This window comes from Oncorhynchus keta, chromosome 6 (assembly GCF_023373465.1).
Source record: "Oncorhynchus keta strain PuntledgeMale-10-30-2019 chromosome 6, Oket_V2, whole genome shotgun sequence".
NCBI lineage: Eukaryota > Metazoa > Chordata > Actinopteri > Salmoniformes > Salmonidae > Oncorhynchus > Oncorhynchus keta.
This window is the reverse complement of record NC_068426.1, coordinates 29,521,789-29,546,634: the sequence shown is the minus strand read 5'-3', so window position 1 is coordinate 29,546,634 and position 24,846 is coordinate 29,521,789. Positions and strand designations below refer to the sequence as shown.

The 24,846-nt window shown below is 42.0% G+C and overlaps 1 protein-coding gene across 2 annotated transcripts; it reads left to right on the top strand.

Annotated features, from left to right (window-relative positions):
* Positions 1-23,316, top strand: LOC118385368 (uncharacterized protein C18orf25 homolog). Of its 2 annotated transcripts, XM_035772460.2 has the most exons (5): positions 7-241; positions 1,248-2,102; positions 18,592-18,789; positions 20,272-20,383; positions 20,695-23,316. In XM_035772460.2, exons 2-5 carry the CDS (start codon positions 1,319-1,321, stop codon positions 20,891-20,893), a joined length of 1,293 nt encoding a protein of 430 aa, XP_035628353.1. In that variant the 5' UTR covers positions 7-241; positions 1,248-1,318; the 3' UTR covers positions 20,894-23,316. The 2 variants fall into 2 exon arrangements, with proteins under 2 accessions (XP_035628354.1, XP_035628353.1); XM_035772461.2 differs by lacking the exon at positions 18,592-18,789 and having other exon boundaries at positions 1-241.
* Positions 23,317-24,846: the final 1,530 nt, after the last annotated feature.

Sequence of the window (24,846 nt, the reverse complement as noted above, 5' to 3'; positions counted from 1 at the left end):
TGCTAGTTTTCCCTAATGTCATTTACAACCACGGAAGTGACGCACATTTTATGTGAACATCGGCCAGTGGGGACATTTTGAAATAAGTTGCTAGCTGGTATTCGTATGTGTGAATGGACTAAGGTTGACGTTGCAAGTGTATTATTTGTATAAGTCATACATAAATATATATGCATATATAAAAATAAGATGTCACAGAAGTCGGACACTGAGGAAACAAGCGTGTAACACCCGGTCCAAGGTAAGATGCTAGCTAGCATGTTCGCCTGCATAGCTAGATACGCCGTCAGTGCTAACTGGCTAGCATACCATGGCTAGTTAAAGGAATGCGTTTTAAATCGAATCGTCACTAGCATAGCTAATGTTACGTCTCTTCCATTTTAGGTAGTTGGCTAACTACGTAGTTATCTGCCCAGCGGGTTCGTGCTAGTATAACAAATGCATGGATGACCATGTTTACAAATCACCCGTCCTTCCCCGCAACTGAATCCACTCGTCAAAACCAATCGATTTATGGGAAACTTGCAGCCTTTCTCAGTAGCGGCCCGCAATTCAGGGCGTTCCTGCATGTGGGCATTCCTGCATTGCGTCCAAGCATCCCATTGGTTCCTGTATTAAAGCCCCCCTCCTCCTCCTCCTCCTATTCACCAGCCATCTTCATGCTTGTGAGGCACTTGATATTCAGGATTTCCCCTGATTAAAATGCGTCAAAAGAGAAATGCAAGTATTTGAGTTTTTCTGGAGCAAAGGACACTGTCTACCGATGTCCTAGCTTGCTACCTGTTTCGTCCCACCAGCTGTGTACCAGAGTCCTAGCAAGCACACAGTGACCTTTGCTCCCGCCTGCCGAACACCTGCCCTCAGAACTGCGGGTTAAGTGGTGCACGACTGGTGGGGGTGAAAGACACTAGCTAGCTACAGTTCTAGCCCCCGCCTCTTCTTTTGTGGGGTTTATCGGCGGTTGGCATCCAACGTTACAGTACAGTACTATACAGCCCCCCACACTCACACACTAATCTAGCTACCTAGCCAGACAGCTAAGCTACCATTAGCCAGCTAGCAAAGAAGAAAAATAGCCAGCTTCCTTGGGCGTTTGAACCAAACAGTCTGTGTGAAGTTGCATTTCTTTATATATATATATATATATGTGTGTGTGTGTGTGTGTGCAGGAGACACATTTCAGTTGAATGCATTCAGTTATACAACTGACCAGGTATCACCTTTTCCCTAAATATATATTGTTCCAGGTGAGTTCCTGTCCAGGCCCACTCTTCTAAGACAGACAGACCACGGGGCCCTACTCTCAACTAGCCTTAAGATGGCAGACACAGAGGAGTTTGTGGATGGCGAGAACCTCCCAGAGTGTCCTGCACAGGTGGGGTCAGCAGCTGCTTTTAGGGGGGAGCAGGGGGAGCCCTTTAAAACAGAGAGCACCACCAGCTTTCCACCAGGAGAAGAGTGGGACAGTCCCTTGCAGATGGAGGGTGAGCCCAGCCTGCTCTCCATGCCCTGCCTCATGAAGGAGCTAAGGAGAGACTCTCCAGAGTCCCAGCACGCCTCCACCAGCAGTGACAAGCCCGCCTCAGGCCACGTCTACGAGAGCGACTCCTCCAACCCCTGTATGCTCTCGCCCTCCTCCAGTGGCCACCAGGCCGACTCAGACACACTCTCTTCTGGTGAGGAGGGAGCCGCCTCGCAGGCGTCAGGGGATGAGGGCACCACGGTGGCTGACACCGGGCTGGCAGCAGGGTGTCAAACGTCATCGTCAAGCAGGCAAAAGTCCCGGCGTTCACGTTCTGAAAGTGAGATGTCCACCAACACAATGGCAGCCAAGAAGAACCGCTGCCAGCCGGCTGTGGCAGGAGGAGCAGGCAGCGAGAAGCAGACCAACGGCCGGCTGGCTAAAGTCAAAGGTCACCGGAGCCAGAAGCACAAGGAGCGGATACGGCTGCTGAGGCAGAAGCGTGAGGCAGCGGCGAGGAAGAAGTACAACCTGCTGCAGGACAGCAGTACAAGTGACAGTGACCTCACCTGTGACTCTAGCACCAGCTCCTCTGAAGATGAGACATCAGGCGGCAAGACAATCACCACAGATATCCCAGGTAACAATCAACACCAGACACATTCACCCCAACCCACCCAGCGGTAATATTCACCACATGTATATCCCATGTTAAATACATTTACTACAGACATTCCAAGTAACCCACATTTAGCATACCATGAAGTAACAATCACTATACATTTGCTCCAGACATCACAGGTATAGTGCATTTGGAAAGTATTCAGACCCATTGACTTACACATTTTGTTACATTACAGCCTTATTCTAAAATGGATAGTTTTTTATTTCTTCCTCACAATACCCCATAATGACAGCAAAAAGTATTTTCTTTTAGGAAATGCCAATTTTTAAAATCAATAAAAATATTACATTTACATAAGCATTCAGGCCCTTTACTCAGTACTTTGTTGAAGCACCTTTGGCAGTGATTACACCCTCAAGTCTTCTTGTGGATGACGCTACAAGCTTGGCACACCTGTATTTGGGTCGTTTCTCCCATTCTTCTCTGTAGATCCTCTCAAGCTCTGTCAAGTTGGATGGGGAGCTGCACAGCTATTTTCAGGTCCCTCCAGAGATGTTCGATATGGTTCAAGTCCGGGCTCTGGCTGACTCGATGACATTCAGAGACTTGTCCTGAAGCCACACCTGCATTGTCTGTGTGCTTGCGGTCATTGTCTTGTTGGAAGCTGAACCTTTGCCCCAGGTCCTGAGCGCTCTGGAGCAGGTTTTCATCAATGATCTCACTGTACTTTGCTCTGTTCATCTTTCCTTCGATTCTGACGAGTGTCCCAGTCACTGCGGCTGAAAAACATCCCCACAGCATGATGCTGCCACCACCATGCTTCACCGTAGTGATGGTGCCAAGTTTCCTCTAGACCTGATACTTGGCATTTAAGCCAAAGAGTTCAATCTTGGTTTCATCAGACCAGAGAATCTTGTTTCTCATATTCTGAGAGTCCTTTAGGTTCCATTTGGCAAACTCCAAGCGGTCTGTCATGTGCTTTTTACTCTGGAGTGGCTTCCGTCTGGCCACTCTACCATAAATGCTTGATTTGTTGTCTTTCTGGAAGGTTCTCCCATCTCCACTGAAGACCTCTGGAGCTCTGTCAGAGTGACCGTTGCGTTCTTGGTCAAGGCCCTTCTCCCCAGGTGCTCAGTTTGGCCCGGCGGCCAGCTCTAGGAAGAGTCTTGGTGGTTCCAAACTTCTTCCATTTAAGAATGATGGAGGCCACTGTGTTCTTGGGGACCTACAGTGCTGCAGAAATGTTTTGGTACCCGTACCCAGATCTGTGCCTCGACACAATCCTGTCTTGGAGCTCTACGGACAATTCCTTAGACCTCATGGCTTGGTTTTTGCTCTGACATGCACTGCAACTCTGGGACCTTGTATAGATTGTTGTGTGCCTTTCCAAATCATGTCCAATCAAGTTGTATAAACATTTCAAGGTTAATCAATGGAAACAGGATGCACCTGAGCTCAATTTCGAGTCTCATAGCGAAGGGTCTGAATACTTATGGAAATAAGGTATTCTTTTTTTATTTTATACATTTACAAAAATGTCAAAAAACCTGTTCGCTTTTTCATTATGGGGTATTGTGTGTAGATTGAGGAACATTTTTTATTTAATCTGTTTTAGAATAAGGCTGTAGAGGCTAAACATTTCTTGAGACATTTCAGATGAGTCACTCCACATACATTCACTAGAGACGTGAAGTAACGATTGCTCCCAAGCCAATGCAATCACTCACTGGCACTTCTGGTTATTCATGTTTGCTCATCTGAAATGGATACTAGCACAGGCATCACTGAGTGTTGAATGTTTTAATGACTGTTCCACTGTTTTAATTTGTCTCCATTCACCATGCCTTTTAAAGATTACAACACATCGCGTCTTTACCACGTAATCCACACGTTGGTAGTGTTCTTGTTGAACTGTGACTGTCGTTATTGGCATGTTGTGGGAATATAGACATAATTTATTGAGAATGTTACAATTGGGTTATTGTTTAACCTCTAATTTGCTAGTTTGTTCTGTGCTGCTGTAGGGAGCAATTCTTTACCACAGTATATGACCTCACTGTGTGTTATTCACTGTGAGAACAGTGTGCAGCGGTAACCTTGTGACATAGTAGTAACCTTGTGTAGTGACATAGTAGTAACCTTGTGTAGTATCTCAAAGCTGTGACATACCATAGTAGTAAATGTGTCATTCACGTTGAAGGCGTACATAGTATTGCGTTGTTCCATTTGATTTCAATCACTTTTTGACCGCACATTATTTTGATTTGATCAAAACTTTCCATATTTGTCCGTTGTGTAAGTGGTCAGAAATTGAAGTTGACCCATTTTTGCATACCCTACCCTACCACGAGACATCCATGTCTTAATCACTGGAAAAGGTAAAGGGTTGAGTTTGATATTTAAATGCATACCAACAGGTTTGTCAAACAAATTTGTAAAAACATGTATTTTTTTAATCCTTTAACATAAATTATTATTTATATATATTATAATACACACACAGTTGAAGTCGGAAGTTTACATTCACCTAAGTTGGAGTCATTAAAACTCGTTTATCAACCACTCTACAAATTTCTTGCTGCCAAAAGCAGTTTGTTGTTTGTTAAGTTGGTTAGGACATCTACTTTGTGCATGAGACAAGTCATTTTTCCAACAATTGTTTACAGGCAGATTATTTCACTTATAATTCACTGTACCACAATTCCAGTGTGTCAGAAGTTTACATACACTAAATTGACTGTGCCTTTAAACAGCTTGGAAAATTCCAGAAAATTATGTCATGGCTTTAGAAGCTTCTGATAGGCTAATTGACATCCTTTGAGTCAATTGGAGGTGTACCTGTGGATGTATTTGAAGGCCTACCTTCAAACTCAGTGCCTCTTTGCTTGACATCAAAATAAATAAAACATAATCGGCCAAGACCTCAGGAAAAAAATTGTAAACCTACACAATTCTGGTTCATCCTTGGGAGCAATTTCCAAACGCCTGAAGGTATCACATTCATCTGTACAAACAATAGTACGCAAGTATAAACACCATGGGACCACGCAGCCGTCATACCGCTCAGGAAGGAGACGGGTTCTTTCTCCTAGAGATGAACGTACTTTGGTGCAAATCAATCCCAGAACAACAGTAAAGGACCTTGTGAAGATGCTGGAGAAAACAGGTGCAAAAGTATCCATATCCTCAGTAAAACGTGTCCTATATCAACATAACCTGAAAGGTCGCTCAGCAAGGAAGAAGCCACTGCTCCAAAACCGCCATTTAAAAAAAGCCATACGGTTTGCAACTGCACATGGGGACAAAGATCATAGTTTTTGGAGAAATGTCCTCTGGTCTCATGAAACAAAAATAGAACCGTTTGGCCATAATGACCATTTTATGTTTGGAGGAAAAGGGGGGATTGCTTGCAGGCCGACGAACACCATCCCAACAGTGAAGCACGGGGGTGTTAGCATCATGTTGTGGGTGTGCTTTGCTACAGGAGGGACTGGTGTACTTCACTAAATAGATGGCATCATGAGGTAGGAAAATTGTGGATATATTGAAGCAACAACTCAAGACCTCAGATCTCAAGACCTCTAAAGCTTGGTCGCAAATGGGTCTCCAAATTGACAATTTTTTAAATTTAACCTTTATTTAACCGGGTAGGCCATTTGAGAACAAGTTCTCATTTACAACTGCGACTTGGCCAAGTTAAAGCAAGCAGTGCGACACAAACAACACGTTTACATGGAATAAACAAAGTACAGTCAAAAACACAAAGTCTATATACAGTGTGTGCAAATGGCGTGAGGAGGTAAGGAAAATAGGCCAAAGTAGCAAAGTAATCACAATTTAGCAAATTAACATTGGAGTGATAGATTTGCAGATGATGATGTGCAAGTAGAAATATGGTGTGCAAAACAGTAAAAAACAATATGGGGATGAGGTTGGTAGATTGGATGTTACAGGAAGGCCATAAAGATCATCAAGGACAACAACCACCCGAGCCACTGCCTGTTCACCCCGCTATCATCCAGAAGGCGAGGTCAGTACAGGTGCATCAAAGCTGGGACCGAGAGACTGAAAAACAGCTTCTATCTCACGGCCATCAGACTGTTAAACAGCCACCACTAACATTGAGTGGCTGCTGCCAACACACTGACTCAACTCCAGCCATTTTAATAATGGGAAATGATGTAAAATATATCACTAGCCACTTTAAACAATGCTATCTATTATGTTTACATTCCCTACATTATTCATCTCATATGTATACCTATATACTGTACTCTATATCATCTACTGCATCTTTATGTAATACATGTATCACTAGCCACTTTGAGCTATGCCACTTTGTTTACCTACTCATCTCATATGTATATACTGTACTCGATACCATCTACTGTATCTTGCCTATGCCGCTCTGTACCATCACTCATTCATATATCTTTATGTACATATTCTTTATCCCCTTACACTGTGTATAAGACAGTAGTTTTGGAATTGTTAGTTAGATTACTTGTTGGTTATTACTGCATTGTCGGAACTAGAAGCACAAGCATTTCGCTACACTCGCATTAACATCTGCTAACCATGTGTATGTGACAAATAAAATTTGATTTGATTTTGATTTGGTTGTGTACAGCTGCAGCGATTGGTTAGCTGCTCAGATAGCTGATGTTTAAAGTTAGTGGGGGAGATAAATCTCTGACTTCAGCTTTTTTTTGCGCAATTCGTTCCAGTCATTGGCAGTAGAGAACTGGAAGAAAAGGTGGCCAAAGGAGGTGTTGGCTTTGGGGATGACCAGTGAGATATACCTGCTGGAGCACGTGCTACGGGTGGGTGTTATCGTGACCAGTGAGCTGAGATAAGGCGGGGCTTTACCTAGCAAAGCCTTATAGATGACCTGGAGCCAGTGGGTCTGGCGACAAATATGTAGTGAGGGCAATGACCCCAAGCATACTTTCAAAGTTGTGGCAAACTGGCTTAAGGACAATAAAGTCAAGGTATTGGAGTGGCCATCACAAAGCCTTAACCTCAATCATATAGAATATTTGTGGGCACAACTGAAAATGCGTGTGTGAGCAAGGAGGCCTACAAACCTGACTCAGTTATACCAGCTCTGTCAGGAGGAATGGGCCAAAATTCACCCAGCTTATTATGGGAAGCTTGTGGAAGGCTACCTGAAACGTTTGACCCAGGTTAAACAATTTAAAGGCAATGCTACCAAATACTAATTGTAAACTTCTGACCCACTGGAAATGTGATGAAAGAAATAAAAGCTGAAATAAGTCATTCTCTCTGCTATTATTCTGACATTTCACATTCTAAAAATAAAGTAGTCAGCCTAACTGACCGAATACAAGGAATTTTTACTTGGATTAAATGTCAGGAATTGTGAAGTACTGAGTTTACATGTATTTGGCTAAGGTGTATGTGAACTTCCGACTTCAACTGTATGGTGTGTGTGTATATATTGTTTCTCCCACAATGGTGTAGTTTAGACTGTATTTTCCATAAGGTGAGTTGTGCCTACTATCAGCAGAGACAAAGCATTCTCTTGAATATTTTACCTTTATTTAACCAGGCAAGTCAGTTAAGAACAAATTCTTATTTTCAATGACAGCCTAGTTAGGGGGCAGAACGACAGATTGTCAGCTCGGGGGTTTGAACTTGTAACCTTCCGGTTACTAGTCCAACGCTCTAACCACTAGCTACCCTGCCGCCCCAATATGGGGTAGGTATATTTCAATCATAGAATCGACATATCCCTTCAGACTGCTGCAATCGGATTGTTAAATTCCAATTACTACCACAAAGATGTCTGCTGGTCCAGCCACCATCGAATGTCAACATAAATAGTGAGGTCTACTCTATTGCCTATATTTCTATTTCAATGGGTTTCCTATGGAAGATTGACAGTATAATGTAAAACCTCTATGCGATCATTTGAAAGTTGAAATGTCAATTCTATTCCCATTTCAGTACATTTATCAGCCAAAACATGATACCCACCCTGTATTCAAGAGCATGCTGTTTCTCAAACAATGGCAAGCACAACACAAACACTTCAAATCATGTAAAATAGGGTCTACGGTAGAGAACTACCGATAAACAACTGAGCTCATATATCGGGCCGATATTGCCCTTTTCTAGTCTATCTAATGCCATGTCGGAAAATCAGCAGCAAGCTCCTTCTCCAAAAGAAAGGTTCGGTATTGCGAACTGAATTTAACCAAAATTATAGTAACCAAAATTAAACTCCTGTTGCAAATATTAGTTAATTTGCCAATCAGGCTCATGTCGATGTGCCCCGACATGCATGCAATAAGCTAGCCAGCTATCTAGCAAAGCATCTGTTAGCAAATATTACGATAACTAACCCTTTAATTTGTGTTGTTGGGTAGCTTGCTATATTAGCTACCTTGCTGGTTAGATAAACATGATGCTATGAGCTAATTGCCAATGTAACTAGCTAACGTTAGTTGGTTAGTTATCATTTTGAGCATGCACCATTTTCAGCAACAAGCCATCTGATTTGCACTGTAAGGTTAGCTATTTCCTGGTGTGCTGATTTGACTAGCCGCAATTGTATCCTTGAATTGAAAAGTCGGATTAGATTGCTATATCAGCCAGAACAAGCTCAATAACTCAATGCATGCACACGCTCTTATTGAATGGGCATTCACCTGTATTGTGAGTAGGCTTATGCCATCTTAATTTATTTAGGTTATCAAGAGATTTACCATTCAGATAAAATTATTACAGTTATGTCGTTAGATTGGTTACACTTTTTATTTTATTTTAATTGATGCATTATAATTCATACATGACTGTATTCATTTTCTAATTTAATGATTTTGAAATCGGTCTAAAATATTGGCCATCTTGACCCCCCCAAAATCAGTATCTGCATCAGCCTTAAAAAAACCATATGGGTCATCCTCTAGTCTAAGCTACAACAAATGTGAAAAATTCAGAGTTGATGTAAAAGGTCAAATGTAAAAATATAAATACATTATTAAACATTTGTACAAAAAATAGTTTGACAACCCTGTTTGTAAGCTTTTATATTAAACTCAACAATTTACCTTTTCCAGTGATGAAGACAGGGCTGTCTCATGGTAGTGGGGGTATGCAAAATGGGTCAGCTTTGAGCACCTCTCCTAAATGTTGTGGCATTCAGGTCCAAAAAGTTACTTTCTGACGACTTCTATTAATGTCTACCTTTGTTCAAATTTAAAAGGAGTGCGGTCAAAAGGGATTGAAATCAATTGGAACCACCCTATTGTGATTTACTTCTCCCTGTCCTTTGTCATAGAGAGACTGATGCAGAATGGAATGAGATGTCTCCATCTTCCAGAGCCTTCCAGTAGTTCACCATGCCATTTTACACCGGATTTCTAGCCTACCGTGCTGGTTGTGTTGAGGAACTGTTGATTTATTCAATTGTGGCCCTTCCAGTTTCCCCTGGGCGCCAGTCCAGTGTTTTACAGACAGAAGTAGCACCTGTTTTCAGTGCAGTGGTTCTCGACGCAGCTGTTTTCATAGCTCTGGTTCTCGCCGCAGCTGTTTTCATAGCTCTGGTTGACTGTTACAGCAGATGCTTCAAGTCTAATAGGTTCTAATAAACACCTTTGTTGGCAATGCGGTGCCAATTTTTAGGAGATCCTCATGGGGTAGCAGGTAGCCTAACGGTTAAGAACGTTGGGCCAGTAATCAAAAGGTCGCTGGTTCGAATCCCCGAGCCGGCAAGGTGTAAAAATCTGCCATTCTGCCTTTGAGCAAGGCAGTTAACCCCCAACAACAGCTGCTCTCCTTATTCCGAGGGGTTGGGTTAAATGTGGGAGACACAATTCGGTTGAATGCATTGTTGTGCAACTGAATAGGTATCCCTTTTCCCGTCCAATGATTGCACTAACCTGCAGCATCTCGTCAAAGCTAGCAAAAAAATAAACAATCATAGACTCGGTTTATAGGCATTTTTTGAGTACACCATTTTAAGATTAATTATATTCTAGATTGTCACACATTGTCTTATTGATGTTTTATAAGTGACCCTTGCGTTTGTCTTCCCTGATAATTGGAGTGAATTGATAGATTTTTATTTGACAATTTAAAAAATAAATAAAAATAACCATGTGGATACAATGGATTTAAAAATGGGTAGAGGATAACACAAAAATAGAATAATGTATTTCCATTGTCGTACCTTTTTTGAATAGCTCAAACAGTTGTCAAGGAGGGCAGTCACATGTTGCAAAGCAGAGGATCACTGGTTTGAGCCTGGTATGGGGACAGGAACAGTGGAGGAAGCTAAACTTAGCAGCACACTGACGTTGGGTTCACAAATGAGTTCTTGAATTACAGAAACAATGTGTTGTTCAACTTCAATCAGTACAATGGGTCAAATATAAATTGCCCTAGTACTGACTTGCCTAGTTAAATAAAATAAACTGTAGATCAAATAAATATCATTATTGCTTTAAGCTCTTGACCTTTCATATTGAGTTTTTTTCTTCTTCCTCTGTTTCTTACTCTGGCATTCCATTGTTATCTCAATGATGTTGCTAGCTGGTGTATTACAGTTTTGGCGTATGGTATTTCTCAGTGTTTTGTTTTTGTATTACTATGATCAGGGCACCCTTGAATGAGACCCTGGTCTCAATGGGTTTTCCCTGAATAATAATAATAAAATAAAAAGTTGGCAGTGCGGTGACAAATTTATATTAATTTGAGGTAGAATTGTCCTTATTTAGACTGGGTTAAAGCACAGAAATAACATGGAGGTAGTGGTAAAATGCTTTGCCTGCTACTTGCCTGCTAGTGCTAGATCAAATAGGTCATATCTTGCTTGTTTAAGTACATTTGACATCCAAGGTGGAATTTCAAAACCATGGTACTTTGTGGCTTGGTGCTTCATCTTTATTTAATGTATGCTGTAATTGTACCGTGCGTGTAGTTAGTTTCTTTATCTTATCGCCAAAACTATAGACGGTTAATCTTCAGTAAACACTTTCAATGAAGAGGTACAGCAACTCACTAAAACACCAATTTCTGTCCGGAATGGATCTGTAGAACTCCATGTTATCAACCATTACTGCATTCCCTACACAGACCTGACTGCTACAACTGCATGAAAACGTAGTCCGTCATCAGCATGAAAACGAAACAAACAAAAACAGTCCACCAGCGTACATGAAAAGTACTACTGTGTTTCTTATGGCTTTGGCCTCAATGTCTTTAAAGCTGGCTTCTGCCGTGCAGCGGAGGGTTCCGGAGTGAGCGCTCAGATTCAGGGCCTGTTGGACAGCGGTGGCTCGTGGGACAGGAACAGCATTGGCAGCGTGCTGGAGGAGGCCATGACGCGCTTCGCCGTGATGCAGCAGCAGACCGAGGAGCGCTTCCGCGTCTGGATGGAGAAGCTGACGCGCCTCGACTCGGACGACAGCGGCGACTCATCCATCCACTCGAGCGACGCCCCTGTGCGGCACCGTCACAGGGCGCCATGCCCGTCACTGCCCAGCTCCTTCCTTCCCTCGTCGGAGTCGCAGGAGACAATGGCGGTGTACATGTTGGCCCAGGAGAACATCACCATGAGCAGCATGTCCCCCGATCCCCTCAACAACAACGTCCTGCCTGACGTAGTGCCAGTGGCCACCCAAAATGGAAACCCGGACATTTCCGACCCCGGGCTATTGAAAGTTTAGATGGGCTTGTTTGACTCATGGACTGCATTAGTGCTGTATTTCCCGAATGGATAAAGTTCCATTACCATCACGCACACAGTGATGATTGCAGATGTGCTTATCTGATTTCCAAATGTTATCGTTGATTTTAGTCACCAAGCCACCAATTCTACTGAAAGTCCATTATGTGCAGTATTCCATACTAGTTAACCCGGAGAGCATGGCATTGCCTGTGTTTTTACATAAAGACTGTACAAGTACAAAAACAACACAATCAACCGCAGTCAGAAACAGGTGATTACATTTGAATGGCACTCTAAAGTCCTCCATGCCTGCAGAACTTGAATCACTGTGATTCACTGCACTGAATCCATGTGAAATCTCTTAATGCGTTTTAAACAACTCAACGGAGCCAAATTACTTGTTTGTACTGCATAACATGCATCATTGACACGGACAATGCATATTTTATCGACAGAGACTGTCAAGTCAGGGCTCTCATTGTATTGCTTGCAGTATGGCCTATTCCAAAAGTATACATGTTTACCAGCTAACACACACACACACACACACTGTGTCAGTTCGCACAAAAACGTGCATTACAGCACCCCAGACAACCAATTAGGCAGGGGGCTGCTTCATAGCATTTGCCTTGACATACTGAATTCATGCTGGGAATGAGAACGTTGTGAGGAATATCATACTGCCATTTTACTCAGAGCAACAGCCACTAGGTTAGGATTTGTAATTGATTAAATACTGCTCTACTAACAGTAAACATTCTGGAGAGAATTATATTCTTAACGCAATATACCCACTGCCCCATATGATTCCTTGAATTTGGATGTCCAACTCAAGAACGTTGTTAAACTTTTATATGTAGGTAGAGTGGATGTCTCTTTTCACCTGAACAGCTGTTGTGGTGGCACTGATACTGTGAAAGATTAGGCCTAATACAGTGATAGCAGTTGAGAGAAACATTTTTTATTTTATTTTTATGTGCAGATTGTGGGCCTTGTTATCTTTTGAGTTGAACAAGAGATAAAATATCAATATTATTATTTTCATATCCTCATAGTGGTTAGTAGGGCGGGAACGATACCTGTATCACAATATTTTTTCCATGGTAAAAAAGAACACGAAGCAGATCAAACTCTTTGGTCCTTTAAAAAACTGCTGTAGATAAAATATTCTGTGCTATAGCTGGATGACAACATAATGTTTGTTTCTGACCTTAGGGCTGTTTTCCTAAATGTTAAATCTGCTTTGTTTTTTGTTTCCTTGCCACGATACTAACACAATACTGGTATAGTTCCGGCCCTAGTAGTTAGGTGTTGGTTGTGTGTTTGTCTGCCAACCTGGCCTGTGCTTGATGCAAACGCAGCCTTTTTTAGACTAGTAGTTGTATTGATAATACTTGTATTATCAAACTGAAACCAGGTTTCACACTAACACAACAGAGTTTGGGTTCCAGAGTGGTAAAGCGTATGTTTGTTTACTAGTTCCTATATCGGCCTACATAAGATACAGGTGACAACGTGGCTTTTTCTGGTTCAGATCCTGTTGCTTGAGTCTGAACAACCTTCTCCAGTTTCTTGTAAAATAATAAAGATGGGGCCTCCCATGTGGCTCAGCGGTCTAATGCTGACCACGGTCACCAGTGGAAAGGTGTTTTCTCCGACACATTGGTGCCGCTGGCTTCCGGTTAAGCTGGTGGGTGTTAAGAAGAGCGGTTAGGCGGGTCACGTTTCCGAGGACGCGTGACTCCACCTTCTCCTCTCCCGAGACCGTTGGGGAGTTGCAGCGATAAGACAAGATTGAAAAAGGGGGATAAAAAAAAAAAGAAGAGAACTTCTTAAAACACTACACATTCAGGACAGCTAAAGGAACAAATCTGGAAGCATATTCAGTTGGGCTGTATCTTTTGGTGTATCGCAATTTGCAGATCAAAATGTACTGTGGAATATAGCGACAGTTATCAATTCCACATGGTTTAAACTGCATCAAATTCTTACTGTTTGCTTGTGATCTTCGCTGTATGTCAGTGTCAAATATGTGTTCATATGCTCATGAATTGTAGTGATTGACATTCTTTGATACATTTTTTTTAACCTTTTATGTTAACAAGACTTTGTCCACCTTCCATCTCCTGCCTTTAATTTCATGGTGCACAGTTAATTTGATATATTTGGTTTGCCTTATTGTCTGGTATGGATCACAGTACTGTAAATTGTCTTCTATTTGTTTACCACAGTATTGTATCATGTCAGCATCTCACTGGAGAGCGAGAGCGAGCCCAGTTTTACAAGTACATCAAATACCTTTATGGTTATTCTCCATTGAGGACAGGTATGATTAACAAAGTGAGAATCTTGGTTTATATTAGTCATTTTTATCTTCATTAGGCCTAGTTATAGGGAGGGCCAAAAGAGTTGTTCCTGACCCTGTGATTCTGATCAGCCAGGAAAACTCTGGGCCCTTATCCTTTGGAGTGCCTGGCATCTGCTGTGAACGTGGTGCCCTTTTCTCTTGACTTGACTCCCATACGGCACTGTCTGCACTCACAAATTATGCAGCCGAGATTCCTATTACAACAGAGATCGACAACAGGCGGGAGTGATTTTATTTTTGCCCCCTCAAAGTTTTTAATAAAGAATGTATGTGTACAAAACATGAAGGACACATGCTCTTTCCATGACATAGCCACCCTTTGCCTTGACGGCTTTGCACACCTGGTCTATCTATTTGAAGAATCTCAAATATAACATATATTTTGATTTGTTTAACACTACATGATTCCATATGTGTTATGTCATAATTTTGATGCCTTCGCTATTATTCTACAATGTAGAAAATAGTAAAAATATAGAAACTCTTGAATTAGGTTTTCTAAAACTTTTGACCGGTAGTGTTTATATAAAACACAGTGCACTTGGAAAGTATTCAGACCCCTTCACATTGTTAGGTTACAGCCTTCTTCTATTTTTTGTATTTAAAAAAAATAATAATAATTATCAGTCTACACACAATACCCCATAATGATGAAGCAAAAAGTACTTAAAAAAACAACATCCTCTTCAGATCCTCTCAAGCTCTGTCAGGTTGGATGGGGAGTGTCTCTGCACAGCTATTTTCAGCTCTCTCCAGAGATGTTAAATCGGATTCATGTCCGGGCTCTGGCTCGGCCACTCAAGGATATTCAGAGACTTGTCCCAAAGCCACTCCTGCGTTGTCTTGGATACGTGCTTAGATATGTCCTGTTGGAAGGTGAACCTTCGCCCCAGTCTGAGGTCCCGAGCATTCTGGAGCAGGTTTTCATTAAGGATCTCTCTGTACTTTGCTCCGTTCATCTTTCCCTCGATCGTGACTGGTCTCCTGCATCTGAAAAACAACCCCACCATGCTTTACCGTAGGGCTGGTATTGGCCAGGTGATGAGCGGGGCCTGGTTTCCTCCAGATGTGATGCATGGCATTCAGGCCAAAGAGTTCAATCTTGGTTTCATCAGATCAGAGTCCTTTAGGTGCCTTTTGGCAAACTCAGTGGGCTGTCGTGCCTTTTACTGAGGAGTGGCTTCCGTCTGGACACTCTACCATAAAGGCCTGGTTTGGTTGAGTGCTGCAGAGATGGTTGTCTTTCTGGAAGGTTCCCCTTCCTTCTGGAATGTTCTCCCATTCCCCCAGAGGAACTCTGGAGCTCTGTCAGTGTCACCATCGGGTTCTTGGTCACCTCCCTGACCAAGGCCCTTGTCCCCCGATTGCTTAGTTTGGCCGGGCAGCCAGCTCTAGCAAGAGTCATGGTGGTTCCAAGATTCTTCCATTTAAGAATAATGGAGGCTACTGTGTTCTTGGGGAAAATGCTGCAGGCATTTTTTGGTACCCTTCCCCAGATCTGTTCACGACACAATCCTGTCTTGGAGCTCTACGGACAATTTTTTGACATCATGGCTTGGTTTTTGCTCTGACATGCACTGTCAACTGTGTGACCTTATATAGACAGGTGTGTGCTTTTCTAAATAATGTCCAATTAATTGAATCAACCGCAGATGGACTCCAAGTTGTAGAAATATCTCAAGGATGATTAGTGGAAACAGGATGCACCTGAGCTCAATTTCGAGTCTCATAGCAACTGGTCTGAATACTTACGTAAATGAGCAACTGTGTGACCTTATATAGACAGGTGTGTGCCTTTCTAAATAATGTCCAATTAATTGAATCAACCGCAGATGGACTCCAAGTTGTAGAAATATCTCAAGGATGATTAGTGGAAACAGGATCCACCTGAGCTCAATTTCGAGTCTCATAGCAACTGGTCTGAATACTTACGTAAATGAAGTATTCATTTTAGAATAAGGCTGTCACATAACAATGTGGAAAAAGTCCAGGAGTCTGAATACTTTCCCGAAGGCACTGTATGAACTGTAACTCTGTAAAATCTTTCAAATTGTTGCGTTTTTATGTTTTGTTCTGTACATTTTCATCTCAAAGCAGTCTCGGACTGCCCGCTGACCGTGCTGCAATGATCTCTGTCGGATCCCCTGGGAATGCAGCCCTCTAATGCAGGATTAGGTGGTGACGGGTCCCATCAGGGTCAGACAGCCAGGCAAGACCAGTCTATAGAGTTCAGGGGAATTTTACAGTATATAACAATATCAGTGAATGATACAACGTTCCATCTTGACTTGATGGGTAAAGACCTACAGTAGCTACAAGACAGCAGCTTAAAGCTACAGTCTGGAATCTGGGAATAATGGTCATTTTCAATTATTGAACCATTTGATTCTATTTTTGGATAATATTATGTATAAATGTACACCAAGGTAATTATTTGTTATGCCTCAATTTAAGAGGATCAGATGGTGACAGGGGTCTCCACAGGGTCAGTTAGCCAAGGAAGACCAGTCTGACGGAGCTGAGGTGAACGCAACACTTTTATTTTCTCTGTGAAACAAACCCTGAACACGCCAGATGCTTTTATTTTTTAGGTGGCATGACAAACCACAAGTTGTTTTACAAACTGGTCAAGGTGTATTAGAGGCTTTTCCCGATGACACAAAAAATGTCAAACAAAAATGTAAAGAAGACCTGGTAGAAGCTATCGATGATGATGAATGGATACAGATGTGTTTGAATACCCAGTCATGTGCATATCATCTCAGTCGTAGATTACTGCAGTTTAAGACCATCCTTAGAATGTAATATATGCCAGTGAAACTAAATTACATGCACTCAGAAATGGCATTCCTCTGCTGGAGATGTAAACACAAAAGGGGACATATTTGCATATGTTTTGGTCTTGTAAAGGCTGGCTGAATTCTGGCAAAGAGTATGATCTTTTATCTCAGCATGTCTACAGATTCTCCCATCTCCATGTTTTTTTTTTTTTTTGCTTAGCAATGTTGATACTGGAGACCATCTGAAGAAACAGTGTGACCAGAAATGTATTACAAGATTAAGGGTATACTGGGCAACTTTCATGAGGTCTGGATTACTTGTATGGAATACAGTACGACTAAAGGAGTCTGTATTGAAAACGTGCTCACGTCATGGAAGATACCTATTTCGGCAATCCCTAGCTGCTGGATTGCTCAGTCCTGGCCCTGGGTGTCTACCATCCTGTGGGTTGTCACGTTGGCCTTGGCCTAAAACACCCTAAACCAATAATGAATGTTTCACTAAGATCCTAAACCTTAGTGGGGTGTGTTGGGTTGAGGTGCTGCAGGGTGGTGGACCACTAGCAACAGGACGGAGTGGCATTGCTTTATTATGTGCAAAAAGGCCTATGAGATTAATTATTTGGAGAATTTGCTGTTTCTGGTTGTTAAAATATATTTCAGGTGTATGTGTTATGTCTTTTTTTTTACCTTTCACTTGGGAACAACAAAGAAATAAAGATGGGAACTGGTAAGGAACTTGTGTTGGGAGAGTTGAGTTATTGACTAGACTGGTGGAGGTCGAGTGTGCAGGCAGATGGGGCTGGCTGGTCAGTCTGGCTGAAATTTGATATAGAGGATGCCTAATAAAGAGAATCAAGTCTTTTTTTCTAGAGGTGATAAGTTGTTAGGCTATTGGTTAAAGGTGCAACACAATATTTATTATTGAATTACCTTTTATCTAATTCAGTCTTATTAATAATTTAATTTTTTAAAATGTTCTCTTACCTAGCTTGATGACTTTGGGCAATTTTGCTTACTTTTTGTTCTAGAGCTGGCATATTGGATTGTGGAAAAATGCAGGAAATGAGCTTTAGAGGCCCAAAAAGAAACCTGCCAGGTTATGTCCCCCCACTCCTAAAACCAAACCCTGCATTTACAGCTGAGCAAAACAAAGGCAATTATTTAGGTTGAATAGTTAAATTATTACTAACTTGTTAATTGTCTAGCAACAAAAATATTTACAACTGAAACGCATGGTCATTCATTACCGCGCATGACAGGTGGCATTAAGCAGTCAAGATCATTAATTAAAATATTGGAAGTTGTAGAATGTGGGTTTTTATGATGTATCTGATCCACTCAGTCATTCCATGTCTGAAATCCTATCGTGCGCTGTTATACTAGACCTACAAACAGTCTGCTCTAGACCTACAAACTGCTCTGCTACAGTTTTGTGTACCGTTACATTATCTGCCATGGGGTGCTGCAAGCATCTTGGTCTAACACTTATGATATTGTCAGTGGGGTTGTAAACCTTTTCACAGGGCAAATGGCAAAGAATGCATTTGTGCTCATGGAGGTAGCTATGTCTGCTGCAAACACTGAAGTCTGCTAACGTGAGACCTCCTGAGAGACACAGTGATTTGATTAATGAAGTGTTTTCTGTTGTTTCTACAGACGGGCCTCCCGTAGTGGGCCACTATGATATTTCGGACACTGATTCTAACCAGGAGAGCTTAAGTGTGACTGTGGAGAGAGTGTGCCTGCGCCGGACAACCGTGATAACACATGAAAGGCTAAAAACACACAGGGACCAGGATATGGGAGAAAACTCTGGGGCAGTAAGAGTACAGCATCTGTGCTCTCTCTCAGCAGGTCAGTTACAAACTCGCTATATCACACTGAAATTTCCACCCTCTCTGGGATGACTTCCTGTATAATCCGCAGACAGATTGACAGGCACAAGAAGATTGTTTAGGGCAACAAGTAGTGATAGGAACCAAACTCTCCCGAGATGAAGACCTGGTAATATTGTCATAATGATGTCATTTCCTCCATCTCAAGCTCCATGACGTGGATACGGTTGAATAGAACATGTTGTACTGTGCTCCGAAGGTTGGAAAGGGGAGATCTTTTGGAGTTTGAAGGAGAAATAACACCGTCTATCTGCTTGTCTTTTCCTTTCTGGTGCTGCAAATGCTGTTTTTCTTTTTCGTCTTGCTGTACATGTATTTCATAGCAATTCAGTTAGTCAATTGACATAGCTGTATACTGAACAAAAATATAAATGCGACATACAACAATTTTAACGATTTTACTGAGTTACAGTTCGTATGAAATCAGTCAATATAAATTAATGAATTCCCTAATCTATGGATTTCAAGTGACTGGGCAAGGGCGCAGCCATGGGTGGGCTGACGATGGGAGGGGGAGCTAGGCCCAGCCACTGGGGAGCCAGTCCCAGCCAATCAGAATTAGATTTTCCCCACATCAGCTGTCCGAGTGGTTGGTCTCAGATGATCCCGCAGGTGAAGAAGCTGGGTGTGGAGGTCCTGGGCTGGCGTGGTTACAAAATGGTCTGTGGTTATGAGGCCGGTTGGACGTTACTGCCAATTTCTCTAGTAGAGAAATCAACATTCAACTATCTGGCAACAGTTCTGATGGACATTCCTGCAGTCAGCATGCCAATTGCATGCTCCCTCAACTTGAGACATCTGTGGTATTGTGCACATGTGTGGCATTGTGCACATCTGTGGCATTGTGCATTCTACACCTGCATTGCTTGCTGTTTGGGGTTTTAGGCTAGGTTTCTGTACAGCACTTTGTGACATCATCTGATGCAAGAAGAGCTTTATAAATAAATTGGATTGTGTGACTAAACAGCACATTTTAGTGTGGCCTTTTATTGTCCCAAGCACAAGGTGCAACTGTGTGATTATCATGCTGTTTAATCAGCTTCTTGATATGCCCCACCTGTCAAGTGGATGGATTATCTTGGCAAAGGAGAAATGCTCACTAACAGGGATGTAAACAAGTTTGTCCACAAAATTTGAGCGAAGTAAGCTTTTTGTGCACATGGAAATTATTTCTGAGCTCTTTTATTTCAGCTCAGGAAACATTGGACCAGCACTTTACATGTTGCGTTTATATTTTTGTTCAGTATAAATTGACATAGATCGACTGCAATTTAAAGTGAACCGGATATTCGTGTCCATTAGACTTCCAGAAGAGGTGTGTGAATTGTATAATTTCAGTCTCCCCTAACTTCACAATGAATTTGTTGTATTAGTTTTACTGGGGTGCAAAGCTCTACATGTCCCTTTGCATTCTAAAGCGTGTTGCATTGTTGTGTTGCAGGTCACATGGAGGCAGAACTGGCCCACAGGGAACCCCCTCAGCACAAGGGCCACATCAACATCCCCTCCTCAGACAGTGAGGTAGAAATAGTAGGAGTGCAAGAAAACGCAAGGTGAGTTCAGAAAGCATAACTTACAACACACACTGAGGTCACATCTGCCTGCACTGCAAACACTACGAAACTGTAATCGTTATGTGGTGTTTCTCTGAAACGTGTTCATTTGAGAATCACGGTCATGCGACTGTTTTATTGCTGCAACAAAACTGTCATTATAGTTTTACTGTGTGACAACGTCAAGGAACTGGTGAACTGCAATGCATAGTTTGCACTTACCAAATCCTCAGTGTAATGTTGTTTCCCAAATATTTATCTTACATTGCTCTAATGTCCTTGTTGTGTTATTGTGCTGCTTCTCTTAACAGATGTGCCCATCCCAGGGCCGGAGTGATCCAGAGCCTGTCCTCTGCCTGGAAGCCCAACTCAGGGGAGCACTTCAACAACAGCACAAGGCAATCCTCCCAGCTCTGGACTACCGTGTCCCCCCAGCCCAACTGGGTGTCCCCTCCGGAGGTAGTGGACCTCACTCTGGATGAGGATACTAGACACAAATTCCTACTTTGAGCAACTTGTGCGCTGAAGACTTCCTTACTACACCCCTCTCCTCCTCCTCCCCCACCATGGCGGAAGCCCTTCCTGAGTATTACAGCCACCACCTGTGACTCATGGGCTGTGTCTCGAATGACACCCTATTTGGTCAAAAGAAGTGTGCTATATAGGGAATAGGGTGTCTTGAGATGCAGCCCCATGGACTCTTCTCTTCTTGCTGAGTGCTGTTTGTTTATAACCTACTGTGTATCAAAAGCTATTTTAACTAAGGTGATTCCTGTTTGTTTTAAAAAATATATATAATAATCAGGAGGGCAAGACACTAGAGCAGGTGGAACCATAGAGACGTTTTACAGTAAAACACATAGCAATATTCTCCCTGTCCTGTACCTCGTTCATCCCGGAGACTGTCGTGCGTACGTAGGTAGGCACTTTGTGTTCTGTCCGCTAGCTGTAACAAGACTTAAAAGCTGCTTGCATGAGGGCGGGGCAGGATCAGTGGCTTGAACCTGCAGCACTACAGACTGGTGACCTATTCTCCGACTGACTGGACTGGGCTTTCAGTTGATACTAAATGGCAACTGGTACACTTTCTACAGCATGATCCGCCGGCCTGTGACAGGGCTTTGGTGGCTTGACCTGATTCATACATCTCGATAAGAGTCACTTTTTTAGGTGTTAGTATGTTAAGATTTGACCACTGGCTCCACACTCTCACTGGTCAAACTACCGTAATAATGTTGATTTTACCTTACTTCGCTTACAAAAATATATAGTCAATTATGTTTAATTTATACTTTTGATAACTGTGCTGTCAGTGACTCGATGCCTGTAAGACCGTAGCTAAATCAAGTTCTAAGCTAGCTAGATAGGAAAAAAATACTATCTATTCAAGGAAACAAACAGCATCACTGCTCTATGTTCAGTTCCTGTCTTTCTCTTTGAGTAGCTAGTGGTCAGACACACAAGACAAGATGAGTGCTGCAGTCCTGTTTGTACTTAAACAGTTGCTGCAGCTCTCTGACATAGCAGGTTATGTACAGTACTATTACTGTAAGACAGGTCTGCTGGCTGTTGAGCCAGCCCATTGCTATGGAGAACAGTCTGAAAGTGTCCCAGGTGTCATTTTGGTAGTCAGTGACTGTATGACCCTGCAGTGCTAACTGGATGCACTTATGTGGATTGTGTGTATGTGTATCAGTGTGAATGAGATATCCCTCCTCCTAACTTTTCGAGACCCCCTTCTGACATCTGAGGAAATGTATCTTCCATTGAACATTAAAAAGCAAAGATTGCCTGAATGCCTTGGAATGTGAACTATTTTCTTTCAGAGTCATGTATATTCTCTTACCTTAAAGTGTGGCGGATTTTGCCGCCTCTACAAAAAAGTTATTTTAATAATAGATGTGAATTTACGACGTAGATATTAACAAGGAAAGTACTGGTGAGTGTTGTGCCCATTTGGGGGCTTTATAGAGATACCTATTTAATGTACGAATTGTTTTAACCCTGATTCCTCAGGACTACCTGGTTCTCCTGTTTATTGTGTACTCATGCAGTACTTCAGGCTTGGTGAGACTGAAACCACGCCTAGTTAGTTTTTACCAATGATCTGGTATGAAACATCACATCCATTTGAACTGCATTAACCTCTTGGTCTCTATCTCTCTTTCCCTCATTAGAGGTTTATATTGAAGCATTTAATTCACTCCTGCTGGTGACAGAAAGGGAAAAGTTCTTGACACCAGGAACTGAACCAAAGTCTAATCAAATTTTTGTCAACGAAAGACTTCAAATCCTTACAGACTTGTGATGTTTAAGCTTTTGACAGCTTTTATTTCCCTTTGCATGTATTACATTATTTTGAGGTCTATAAATGTATTCTTAAGTTGTTTAGTTGATTTCAACTTGAATGTGTTATCACCCTCCTTCCAGAGAAAAATACTGTGTAATTTAGATGATGACATGATTATTTTGGAATTTTAGTTTCCACCATGACGGTTTCTAACTGGCCAGTTTTCTCCACTGCATGCAGCTAGCACTGAAATGTACCTTTTTTATTAGACCTATTCTCTTGCATGCAACACCGCTAAGCCCATTCTTGTTGTGTAGCTCTTCATTATGATTATCGTTTGTCAGTTAAGACATTGCTCATACCTTTTAGGCTTAGTGGATTGCTTTCTGTAAGAAACTAGGGCAGCATCACTCGGGTATGGTTGCGAATACCATTGTTACATTTTTGTCCTCAAGTCAAACATTGTTTCAACCCGCTCTCAGTAATTTAACCCTTTTGTTCTGTTTAATTTATTTTACTGTCATTATTTTACATTAACAAGAAATGAGAGTTAATATTTTGCAAGTCCCGGACTTCTTTGAAATGATGTCTGTAGAACAAAAAGGAAACTATTTTAAAACTAAATAAATAAAGTATTATTTAAGGACTGTGTTGATTGTGATTTTTATTTTATGTAATTCCCACCATGTACTGTTGGGTTTGTCAGTGTCTTTGCCTTATCAGAGTTACAAAGGGATGTTTCTGCTTCACTTATTTACTTGTCTCTGATTCAATATCTGTGTAGAGCAGTGTTTCCCTTCTTCAGTACCCCAACAGCACAGAGGACTCCCTCTCTTCATGAACAATATGACCCCTCACCCACAAAGGGACAGGGTCAGGGGTCAGGCAAGGGGGACCAGATTGGTGCAATGGAGCCCTTCTGCCATCTCTGTTAATCCTGAGACCACCACTACAGCTGTATGCTAATTCCCATGGCTAGTCCCCTTGTCATTGGTGAGTAGAACAATTGATAATAGATATTTTACTACCCTAGAAAATAAATTAAATTGTTGTGTTCTGGTATTTTAGGGAACTCTGAAGGAGGTGATTGGATATCTGAGTAGCCGTTGGTTCGTGCCGTTTTCATTGAAATTATGTCTGTGATTGTAGAGTACACACTTTTGACCACCAGAGGGCCCTGTCCTAGCAGAAATCAAAACGAAATGTTCACAGAGGTTAGGACCATCGTTAAGTACCAGTAAGCGAGTCCTTGAAATTAATGGTAAAATACTAGGTTATTCAATATGTTGTAAACAATCCACAGGTTTATATTGCATGTCACCATTTACCTTCCCCTACCCCGCCATGTCATAGGCATGAAAATGGTGTTGACTTAATTTCAGCTAACTGCTGCCTGCTGGAGGACGACCGAGCTGTCACTGCATTGAGTTTGCAATTAATTTCACAAACCAACGATCGTAGCCTACACACAATATTAAACAAATATTTCCACCGCGTACTTGCTTGACTCTGCAAATAAATGCAGAAGTTAATCTGTGTGCAGGAATATCCTTTTATTATCCAAAGATAGCTATGTGGCTTTTATTGCCATCAGACTTCCGGGATCAGTGTAACGCTCTTTGTGTCTGAATATTCATATTTTGTACCAAAATTAACCAAATCTCTCAACTGGTGTCAACAATGCATAGGAATGGTTTTCCATTTTTTCTCTCCTGATTTGATCAATATGACCGTTGTGATTACTTGTCACTAAGTAAAGGGGCAATTTGATAGGGGGGATGTCAAAGAGTGTTGGTCAGTCTCTCAGTCAATATGATATGAAACCAAAAGGTAAATTAGGTTATATCTGTGGCTGGAGCATGACCTCCGTAAAGGCATCGGCAGTCAGACCGCGGGGGTGCAGTATAGAGCTCAGGGTCCTTTGTGCAAGACCATAGGGGATTATAGTGGTGGGTAGGCTAGGCGGTATAAGGGTTGCCACTGAGTAGAGAATGATTGAGTTTAGTGACCCCCTCTACCTCCCCTCTCCATCTGTTCCCATGTCAGACTTGCTCAGCTCCTGTCTTAACTCTGGTGGTGCAGACTGGAGAGTCTAGCCAGGACACCATGGCATGACAATATCCTTCTTTCAAATAATAGGCCTTCAACAAAAAAAATGTCCTGGAGTACATAT

What these genes read in the sequence shown, in the direction of transcription:
- LOC118385368 (XM_035772460.2), top strand. Translation starts at nt 1,319, where the DNA reads ATGGCAGACACAGAGGAGTTTGTGGATGGCGAGAACCTCCCAGAGTGT. An exon ending in TCTGTGCTCTCTCTCAGCAG is followed by an intron (nt 18,790 to 20,271) that starts GTCAGTTACAAA and finishes GTTGTGTTGCAG; the next exon opens with GTCACATGGAGGCAGAACTG. An exon ending in GGAGTGCAAGAAAACGCAAG is followed by an intron (nt 20,384 to 20,694) that starts GTGAGTTCAGAA and finishes TTCTCTTAACAG; the next exon opens with ATGTGCCCATCCCAGGGCCG.